Here is an 11,133-nt window from a genome sequence, read left to right on the forward strand (position 1 = left end):
CATCCATCCACCCACCAACCATTCATTCATCCATCCATTCCAAGGCATCAATCCATCCATCCAATGCTTCAAACCCAATACATCCATCCACCCACAAACCCAGTCATCCCCGCATCCTTCCCACTTCCCTTGTCTCTTCACTCTTCTATCCCTTCTCACCCAGCCCTGGGCCTCACATCTCCATCCCTCTGTCCCTCCCTTCTTCCCCCACTCCCTCTTGTCCATGCACCTAATCTGCCTCTGGCCTCACCATGCAGCCATGCATAAGGGCTTTTATGTAGGGGCTGGTGTCATGGCTGAGGTCATCATCATTGACACGGTGGAAGTGCAGGGCATAGAGGTAACCAGCCTTGCCAGGGCCACACAAGGCCACCGAGCAGTGGTAGTGGTAGGTGAAGTTCTGGTGGGCAGTGATGCTGAGCAGCCACAGAAAGGTTCCAAGTGCCTACCAGGCTCCAAGTGCCTCCCTGGGGAGCCTCACAACCAGCCAACCCCCTCCCTGGAGCACACCTGCAAACCTGGGGACACTGCTGCCACCACCCAGAATTCTCGGTCTCAGTGGTCCTGTACTCCCTGGGATACACAGGCTTTTTAGAGCTTGAGGGTGCTCAACCCACTGCAAGAACTTGGGGTGCTTCCCTTGGCCTGAAGCACAAATAGTGATCTCCCTTAGTCATCCAGACCAAGGGGACACACAGGCATGCCATTCTCCCTGTCCTAGCCAGTTCACCACGCTTAGAATGATGGAGAACTTTATTGATTGCAGGAAGTTTGGGGTAAGGTACAGGATAGAGAGGTATCACAGAATAACCTTAGAGCAAACAGTGTGGCTAGGTAGTCGTTGATCACACATCTGCTGTACTGCCAGCTATATATCTAGATAGGTTTCAAGTAGCTTATTCACAAGCATCATCCAGAGGCAGGTAGCCGGCAGCAGCCAGCAGGCAGTTCATTGTGTGTCCAGTTATGAGAGAGAGAGAGAGAGAAAGAAAGAGTCCCCTCTCTCTGTCTAGTCAGTTGCTCCCATGCTGTCCACTGTGGCTCTCCAAGAGGGATCTGCCCCTTCCAGGAAGAAGGGATCTTATATATCCCTGTCATGACCTCATCACTAAGGTCCCACCAGAAGCAGCCTCATTGGCTGATGCCCAGTGCTTCCAAATGACCTCACCTCCCCGGTCCAATCCAAGCAGGTGTTATTTGATACCAACCAATCAGTTAAAAAGCAACACTAGTCAGTGCCCAAACTTTAGGGGTTCCCTCTCCCTCAGGGATGCCTCCAGCTCAGGTTACAACTCAGGGTTACCTAAAACACATGTGGCGAGCGCTACCTGCCCACTGCAGTGACCATGGTAATCAAATGAATAGACAGGTGATGAGACAATAGCAAGGAGAAACCTAAAGAAAGGTCTGGGAAGATGCTGGGAGGGCATTCTGCCACACCATCCATCCATCCATCAATCCAATGCTTCAAACCCAATACATCCACCCACCAACCAACCCAGACATCCCCCATCCTTCCCTCTTCCCTTGCCTCTTCACTCTTCCATCTCTTCTCACCCACCCCTGGCTTCATGTCTCCATTCTTTTGTCCCTCCCTCCATCTTGTCCATCTGCCTGCCCTACCCCTGGCCTCACTGTACAACTGTCCATGAGGGCTTTCATGTAGAGACTGGTGTTGTGACTGAGGTCATCATCGGTGGCACCACAGAAGGGCAGGGCATGGACATGGCCAGTGATGCCAGAGCCACACCAGGCCACCAAGCAGTGGCAGTGGCAGATGAAGTTCTGGTGGGCAGCAATGTTAAGCAGGTGCAGGAAGGTGAGCTGCACCCTGCCCAATGTCTTCCCCTCAGCATCCATGTATGAGAACTTGGGGCAGGGAGAGAGGAAGGGGGAGACACTGCCAGGGGAGGAGCCAGGAGCTGGGCAGATGAGGAGACCCCAAACAGACTAGAGCACAGAGCACCCAGACAGACTGGAAGAGCTATGGATGGGCAAGCCCAGAACAGATGAACAGACCTACAAAGGCAGAACCAAGGGCAGACACATGGGCTTGTGGACAGGGAGGTCCTGGATGGACAGAAAGAGGTCAGAATAGACCCCCATCATCCCCCAGTCCCCTCGTCGTGCTGGAGCCAAATGGGTGCTCACCTTGCTGCCTTCCTAAAAAAGGCTGTACCAGATCTGTGGCTTCACATCCTCCCATGCTGACATTGGGACCTGGAGGGGAGAACCCAAGGGACAGACAGATGGACCTCAGCAGGAGGTAGAGGTGCCAGGGGGTCCCCTCCGCTCCTACTCAGAGAATCCAGGAGTCAGGGCTCCCAGCCCCCACCCACTCTCACCTCCCAGCCCCACACCCCTTTTACAGAACCAAAGCATCTGACCCCACTCACCACCTCTATCTCCTTGGAGAGGAAAATGCAGGTCTCGCCACTGGCCGTGAAGATAGAGAAGACTTTGAAAGTGGGGTGGGGTCAATCCAGTACTTGCCTGAGCAGCAGAGTGAAAGGGGACAGCATCAAGGCACAGTCCCTCCTCACCCCACTCTGGTCCTAAACCTCCCTAGCCTCAGCTGCCCCCTCACTGGTCTTCTCACAGCACAGTGCCCCCTTGTGTCCCCTATCTGCATGACAGAAAGCATATAACAAATGCTCACTTCTGGGAAGAAAGAACCACACATAGCACAGCACAGCACCCCCTACTGTCCTCCAGGGGGACTGCCCCATCCCTTGCCTGCCATGTCTGTCCCAGCACTACCTATCTGGCCACAGAGCTCCCTGCTGGACTTCACTGGCAGCACAGAACACCCTAGTGTCCTTAGGGGCTGCCCTAGCCCTACCTGCTCAGCTAGAGCACCCCTGCTGGGTTAAGCTTCTGCAACACAGCACCCCTCAGCCCTGGCATGGCTGTCCACTCACCTGTGGGCAGGTCATAGCTCATAAAGTCCTGCCTGTTCTGTGTGGTCTGGTAAAAGGTGTGGAAGGTGCCTCTGGGGAGGATCTCACAGCCCAAGAGGATCTGGATCACAAAGGGGACTGGAAGAGGAGTGGTGTTAACAGGCACTGTCAGGCCCAAGGGAAGAGTCATGGGGCTACCAGGAAGGCTACAAGATAGTGGCATGGTGCCAGGGCCACCCCATCCCATCTTCACGGCTGGACGACCACTTCAGCTTTGCAAGATCCTCCTGAAATCTTCTCTGACAGCCATTAAAATACCCAGGCTGTGTCAGGGCCTCCCCAGTCAAGATGGGGTGACCCCTGCACCCACCCACCAGAGTGTTGTCTAGGGCCAGGCACCACAAGAACCCTGGTGGCCCCGATCCTGCCATGTGGGGGATACCTGCAACGAGCACATCAGTACTCAGTCCCCACCCCAAACTCCTCATACTCACAGCCCACACCTGCCTCCTGCACCAACACAGTAATCCTCTGGGTGATGAGCACCAGGTAGAGATGTATTTCTTGCTCCAGGTCTCCCCACTGCTTGGGGGACAGCCCCTGGTGGGCCCAAGGCTGGTGGAAGTGAATGGGGAAAGTACCACAGTCCATGGCATGGGGGGGGGCATCACACAGCAGCACAGTGCCCTGGATGTCAGCTTCCCTGGTGCTGGTGTCGTGGAAGTGCATGGTCACCAGCACTTGAAGGATGCGGTGCTCCATGGGGGGTGGCAAGGAGGACAAGGGGGTTGGCAAGGGGAAGGCTGTTGAGAAAGGAAGGGTGAGTGGTGGGGCAATCCCCACTCCGCCTGTGCACAAGCACTCCACCACACATGCAGCCCCTCAAACCCTCCCGCGCCCTAGCTACAGGATCAGGGCCCTCCACGCACCGAGCAGGACCTCCCACACCATAAAGAGCCCAAGGAGGAGGAGAGGAAGCCACAGCATCATTGCAGGGGAGCCAGAAGTGGTGCTGTGGTAGCTCTCACAGCCGCCAATGCCAACTTCTCCTTTTGTCTTCCTGCCCATGGAGGTCACCCCTTGTGCTGGGCCAGTCATCTGCTGGGGGAGGGGAAGGGTCCTCGACCTGCTCTGGCCGTCCAGCCCTACTGCCTCCCACCAGGCTGGGGCAATGTTGAAGCCCCACACCTTTATAGGACTGTGGGCAACCAGGGTGCCTCAGAGATTGTCACATCTGCCCCCCATGCAGCACAGCACTTCCTACTATCCCTCTAGCATACTGCTTATGTGCCCTGAGGTTGCTGGGGGATGCTACTTACCCCCAAACTCACCCCCCACCAATCATAGCTCCAGCAGGTAGGTACACTGGGGTCAGGGCCTATGAGGAAGCACAGCAGTTATATCATGGAGCAGCACGTCCCCAAAGGCCCCAGGTTCAGGGAGAGACCAGTACCCAGCTCCACCCCTGGCTCTGCACTGAGAGGGCCTCAATCCTGCTGACCGGGGACTTGGCTGCTGGATCACAGGAGCAGAGCTGAGCCCCCAATGGCCTGCAGGGAGGTTGTGATGGAGAATGAGCCACCCTCACCCCCAGGACAGGCTCCCTAGGCCAGGCAAGATCCTGCAGGGGGGTGGGGGAAGGCAGGTGGAGATGGTCAAGAGCCTGTGGGAGGGCCAGGGCCTGGCCTGGAGATCAGCACAACATGCCTCACATGGCCTCTGCACTTGGTGTCAAGGGACTCTGTGGCCTGAGGACATCACTGAACAGGGACAAGACCCACTCCTATGCCTGGGTTCCCCAATCACAATCAGGGTATTGGCACCAGGCAGGGAAGTGAAACCAGGAAGTGGGAGGGAGCTCCAGTTCCAGTGGGAGCCCACAGAGGAGGAACTTGGCACTGTGCCTCTCCAGCAACTCCTTCCCGCTGCCTTCTCATGGAGTCGCTGAGGCACTGGGGTCTGTGCCTGGCAGGGCTTTGCTAACCCACTGCTCGGGGGGAATCCTTACAATGAGTCATGTGGGGTCTCAGCCTTGTCAGCAGCACCTGGTGTCCAACCTGTGCTGGACAAGGTGATCCAGGGTCCCTCAGGGCAGGAAGCAGTTTGCAACCCTCAGGGCAGGAAGGTCCGTCAGGGCAGGAAGCAGTTTGCAACCCTCCTTAGCCCTTCTTTCCTTTCTCTTCCCTGTCCTGACAGAGCCATCTACCCTGGATGCCCCACAGCCACTCTTTCATCTGGAACAGAAGCCAGCTCCTGCACTCCCTTAGCCATGTCCTAGGATCCCAAGATCAGGGCTTTGCTAACCCACTGCTTGGGAGGGAATCCATACAATGAATCGTATGGAGTCTCAGCCTTGTCAGCAGCATGTGGTGTCCAAGCTGTGCTGGACAGAGGGAGCTGGAAGGTCCCCCAGGGCAGGAAGCAGGGTGCAAACCCCCTGAGCCCTTCTTCCCTTTCTCTTCCCTGTCCTGACAGAACCATCTACCTTGGACGCCCCACAGCCACTCTTTCCTCTGAAGCCAGAAACCAGATCCTGTGCTCCCTTAGCCATGTCCTAGGACCCCAAGATCAAGGTCATAGCTCTGCCCTGGGAAGCCACTTTGCACCCCATTCCCTGCTGCTGGGGTGCAAGCAAAAAAGGGTTAATGCCTCAGGGCTCCCTGTTTTGCCCAGGGCCAGATGGACCTAGGCTTGCTCTTTCCAGCCCCAGCAGCCACCTGCCTATACCTGGGACCTACTTTCTCACCTCACTCACCCTACCCCAAAACCAGATCTGCACAGCAGGCCTCTGAGATGCCCGCTTTCCCTGCAGGCAATGCCTGTCCCCAGGTCCTGCTCCCACTGGGAATTCCTGGCTGAAGGAGCAGGAAACCCAGTGCTGACAAATACACTTACTGGGCGGAGACTATCCCAGGTGGCCATGCAAGGTTTGGGGGTGGGGGCGGTGCCTGGGTGAACAGCAGCACTTCAGGGGTGGAACTGGGGGTCTTGCTGAATCCCAGTCTCTATAGGACCCTGCAGTGTGATGTAGCTGCACTGAAGGTGAAGGTTTGTGGATGGTGTCACAACCCAAGGGTGTGATTTTGTGTGTGCGCGCTTCGGCACTGCTAAATTATTTCCCGCCACTCGCAGCTTTCTTTGCAGGGTGCATTTCTTAGTTGCAAAGAGAAATGCACGGTGCAAAGGAGTTCCCGCCACCCGCATGCAAATTTGTGTCCCACTATTGGCCAGTTCTAAATTATTCCCACGTGGCGGCTAGCGATTGGCTTGCTAGCCGTATAAGAGTCTTGAGCGGTTTCCGCCCAAGTTGGAGGACTCCATGACTATCAGGAGGAGGAGAACTTCACGTCTCATGAAGATCTCTAAGCGCTGCGGAGCCTATCGGACCCAGCGTGTATCTTAAGAAGGCTATAGGGGTCTGATCAACCTCTGGCCTCTCCCCGTCGCCGAACGATCCCACGACGAACCCCTTCCCTGCGCGCAAGTTCCACAGAGCCTAGCAAACTTCGTGTGAGTGTATCCAGAGCTCTGTCTGGGTTTGAGTCCTGCAGGTTTATCTTCCCGTCGCCGAAAACCCCCTGCGACGTACTCTCGTGCCCTGCAGGTTCGAGCTTTGTTTTGTTTTGTTTTGTAACTGCAACTCAAGCAAGTTTTCCTGCCTGCACCGCGACCATCTTCGGTGTAAGTAAAATAATCTTTAATCAACCACTAAGCATCTGTGCCTAATTCTAGCGTGCCGCCTGCCTTCCCCGACCCGGCGTGTCTGGGCTGCTGGCCACAGCCCGCCGCGCGAAAAAAAAACCCCGAGGGCCTCGGACCGCTCCCAGCCCGTACAGATGGAAGCATTTTAGGTGCAGATGTGAGGTGATAGCACCTCTCTGCTGCATGCTGGCTTGATCTGATTGAGAGCATCAGGTGGGGTTTTGGGCCCCACATTTGACAACACGAGGGAGATGTTTGAGAGGGTAACAAGGATGATGGAGGGCTTGGAAAGCAAGGCCTACAAGGAGCTCAAGGAGCTGGGCACTTTCAGCTGGTAGAAAAGGCACTGGAGAGGGGACGCGATCGCAGTCTGAAAGGCTTCTGGAAAGAAGAGCAAAAGCACTGTTTCTGCTTTCCTGCAGAGAGTGAGACACAGCCCAATGGCTTGAGGATGAAGCCAAGCTGGTTTAGATTGGAGATCAGGGAAATACCTTCTCTGCTAGAGCCGGGGGCACTGGACTAGATGCCCGAGGAAGCTGTGGACCCTCCATCACTGGAGGGGTTTGGCAAGGGGTTGGAGAGGCACCGGGTGGGGATGATTTAGAGCAGGGATTCTCAGCTGGGGTGCCTTGAGCCTAGCATGGGGATGCCCTGAATGTAATAGGGGAAGGGGGGTACCTTGAACTAACAGAGGATGACTTGAACCTAACATGGACTCCCTTGACCCCAATAGTGGGGTGACCCTGTGTCTAACGGGGGGTGCCTTGAGCCTAACAGGGATGTGTTGAGCAGAACAAGAGGTGTTTTGAGCTAACATGTGGGTATCTTGAATCTAACAAGCAGATGCCTCAAGTCTAAGACGGGTGCACTGAGTTTAACAAGGGGTGTCTTGAGCCTAACAGCAGGTACCATGACCTAACACAGGGGTACCCTGAGCCTAACAAAAAGTGGAGAAGGACCCCACATACCTGTACACACTGTGGTCATCAGTGTGGACAAATGTCTATGACATTCTGGAGAGGATGGGGGAGGGGTAGATGGGTAGACATACCACGGCAGAACCAAGGGCAGATGCATGGGTCTTGTGGACAGGGAGATCCTGGATGGACAGACAGAACTCGGGACAGCCCCCTACAAACTCCCAGCCCCCACCATGTGCTGAAGCCAGATGGGTGCTCAGCTTGCCGCCTACCTGGATCTAGCTGTACCAGGTCTGCGGCTTCTCATCCTCCCATGCTGACATTGGGACCTGGAGGGGAGACCCCAAGGGACAGAAGGATGGACCTCAGCAGGGGCGGTGGTGCCAGGGGGTCCCCTCCATCCCCTCCCTTCCCAGAGAACCCAAGAGTCTAGGTTCCCTGCCCCCATCTGCTTTCACCACGCCCCGCACCTCTCCCCTCCCAGAGAACCCAGGCATCCAACCCCACTCACCGTCTCGCTCTCTTTGGAGGGGAAAATGAGGGTCTCGCCACCAGCTGTGAAGTTACAGAAGACCTTGAAAGCAATGTGGGCACAGCCCTGGTTGAGATCAATCCAGTACTCACCTGGGGAGCAGGGGGAAAGGGGCAGTGTCAAGACACAGCCCCTCCCCACCGTACTCTGGGCCCAACCCAGCCTGGCCAGAGCAGCTCCCCCCACCGCTTGCCTTCTTGCAGCACAGAGCCCCCATGTGCCCCCTGTCTGAAGGAGAGGAATCATGTGAGAAAGTGCTCAGTGCTGGGGAGCAAGCACCACCACAGCACAACCTCTCCTAGGGGCCTACCCCAGCCTGCCTGTCTGGCCAGAGAGCCCCATACAGGACCCCCAGAGCACAGTGCCCGCTAGTGGCTCCTGCCTGCAGGAAAAGAATTGTGCCAGGGAGTGCTCAGTGCCGGGGGGAAAAGCACTGCATGCACCACAGCGTTTCCTCCCTTCCCCCCTCCCCCCTTCTCTGCTGCAGGGCTTACCCTCAGGCAGGCCAGGCCCGAAGAGCTGCAGGTCTTGACAAGTGCAAGCAGAGCTGCCATGGGTGCCATCGGGGTGCAGCAGCTGCTCAATCTCCTGCTTGATGGCATGCAGGGATCCAAACACCTCCTCCATGCCCATCTCCCCAGCCATGCCTCAGCCTCAGCTTCCTCCTCCTTCTCCTCCTCTTCCATGAGGCAGCTGGCATCAATGGAGCACTTCCTCTTCTTGGGCAGCTGGATGGGCAGGGGCTGGGTCACCTCCCCAGGGGGGACCCTGCAGAGGACAGGACCTGCAAGGAGCTGGGTGGAGATGGCCATCGCACCATTGTTTGTGGTAAAGGGGCTACTTGACTTTACAATGGTGGCAATTACCAAATTGATTGCTCACTGATTGCTGTCATGTGCTAGCCTTCCTGTTTCTATCCATTGGCTTGTGAAACTTAAAGTCTGTGTGGGCATTCTTACTTTGGCTATAGGAGCCTGTATTTCTAGCTATCATAATGGTACCATTATTGTGGGTTAGCAAAAGAGTAACTTTAACAGGGCATAACAGAGCCATCTTTAGTTGGAGGATCTGAGTTTGCAGAACTTGCCATGATTCCTGGCAGAGAACTAGCAATGTCAATACATGTCACACTACAGTTTAATCTTGGCCTTGAAGCACACCAATCCCCACCCCAACCCCAAGGCCCATTGCTTGGAGGATGAAAGGAAAACCTGGACCTAAAACAAAGTGTTGTTCATCTCAGTGAGAGTGCCCTTCAGGAACTAAAAGGATGATCAGAGCCAGTATATTGCACTGTCACCCACATACATGCACAGGAGCAGTCCAAGGATCCTCCCTTACAGTATCCCCAGCCCTCCCACAAGTCTGGAGTGAGTCCATGAGCCTAAATTGATCATGAGTTTCACTGCATGGACCACATGGTCCACTCCCTCACAAGGCTGTAAATTAGCAGCAATTCTATGGTCACCAGTGAGATACAGAACCAGTGATTAGGACTACACTGCCGTGGGGAGCCCTTGCCATCAACAGGGATGACTTTAGTGGCTTTTAAGTCCTAGGAGATGGCACAAGAGGCAGAAGCAGCAGGACATTGTCCCATATGACAGCCTGAAGTTTTCCAGGTGCTACAGTCCATCAGATGTCTATTCTGTCTGTCAGTCACATAGACACTGACCAACTGCCCCTCTGTGGGACCATCATGCCATCCCAGGGCCCTGCAGACAAGAGGAGCAGGAATATGCAGCTGTCCCTGAGGGGCTGGTTGTCTGCCACCAATCCTGTCCAAAGACAGAGGCAGCAGCAGGGGAGTTGTGCAAAGAGTATCATGGAATTTCTCCCAACCACATCAGGCACCAGCTGAGGAGACTCACTCAGTTCTTGGGTAGAAACTATCCCAGGGCTATCCCTGAGCCTGACCCAGAAACTCTTCTCTTATTGATCTATTTTCCTCTGGAGACTGTCTTTTTGTTCTGTGTGTGTACAGGACCTGACACGGGGGAATCCCACCCTGTGGCTGGGGCTGCTACATGCTCCTGCAGGATAAATACTGATCATATCCAAGCTTGACACTGGCATAAAAGGGACTAAGAAGTGCAAGGGAGTTTTAATGAATACTTTCAAATAGATCAGACGTTCCCTTTAATTGAACAGTGCTTGGTGCTTGGTTCAGTACTTTCCAACATCTTTATCAAGGATTTGGATGTAGGGGTGAAGAGCTCACTGGCCAATTTGCGGACCACACCAAGCTATGTGGAAGTGTGGCTATGCTTGAACATAGGCTGCAGACAGAAGTGACCTAGTCAGGCTGGCAAGTTGGGAAGATTGTAACCAGATAAAGTTCAGCTTTGAGAAATGTAAAGTGCTCCACCTGGAGATGAACAACCCCAAACACACCTCCAGGCCTGGCAGCAGCAAACTGACCAGAGCCACCAGTGAAAGGGACCAGGGGGTAATAAGAGACCACAGTGTGAATATGAGCTGGCAGTGCAATGCTGTAGACAGTAGCATGGGTGGCTGGTGCCACCTTTAGTCGGGGGGGGGGGCATGTGCTCCCCCAGCAACCAGTCAGCAACTGGGGGAGGTCCCCCACAGCCAATCTTGCTGATTGAGGGTGGGGGATACCCCATGGCTGATCTCGAGGCAGTCAATCACTGCGGCCACTTCCAGAAGTCACTGGGGGACATGGTAGCAGCTTACTGCTATATCAGGGGAGTACATGAAGGGCTCAGTGAGCAATTGCTCACCAGGGCACTCTTGGGAAAATCTGCCTGTTGCCTAAGATGGCAAGTGTGGCTGGTCATGGGGAGCACTGGTGCTCTCGGGGCATGCACGTGCACCCCTGTGCACCCCCTACGCTTTGTCACTGGCCATTAAGGCAAATAATACCCTGGCATGCATCAATCGATGCATCTCCAGCAAAACCAAGGAAGTTATTCTTCCAGTCTACTCAGCATTGGTGAGACCACAGCTGGAGTACTGCATCCAGTTCTGGGCTGCACTGCACTGCACAAAGACATGGTAAAGTTTGGGAGAGTCCAGAGAAGGGCCACTCACATGATCAGAGACTTGCATGGCAAAC

General features: G+C 55.1%; 1 protein-coding gene across 1 annotated transcript; it reads right to left on the minus strand.

The window, feature by feature from the left end:
• Nucleotides 1–1,505: 1,505 nt before the first annotated feature.
• LOC109281320 (collagen alpha-2(XI) chain) lies at nt 1,506–8,866 on the minus strand. Its single transcript, XM_059714155.1, is given in 4 exon segments — nt 1,506–1,869; nt 8,034–8,146; nt 8,549–8,704; nt 8,707–8,866. Coding segments are annotated over 4 exon segments (729 nt in total). The 3' UTR covers nt 1,506–1,569.
• Nucleotides 8,867–11,133: the final 2,267 nt, after the last annotated feature.

Source organism: Alligator mississippiensis, chromosome 11, assembly GCF_030867095.1.
Source record: "Alligator mississippiensis isolate rAllMis1 chromosome 11, rAllMis1, whole genome shotgun sequence".
NCBI classification, from domain to species: domain Eukaryota; kingdom Metazoa; phylum Chordata; order Crocodylia; family Alligatoridae; genus Alligator; species Alligator mississippiensis.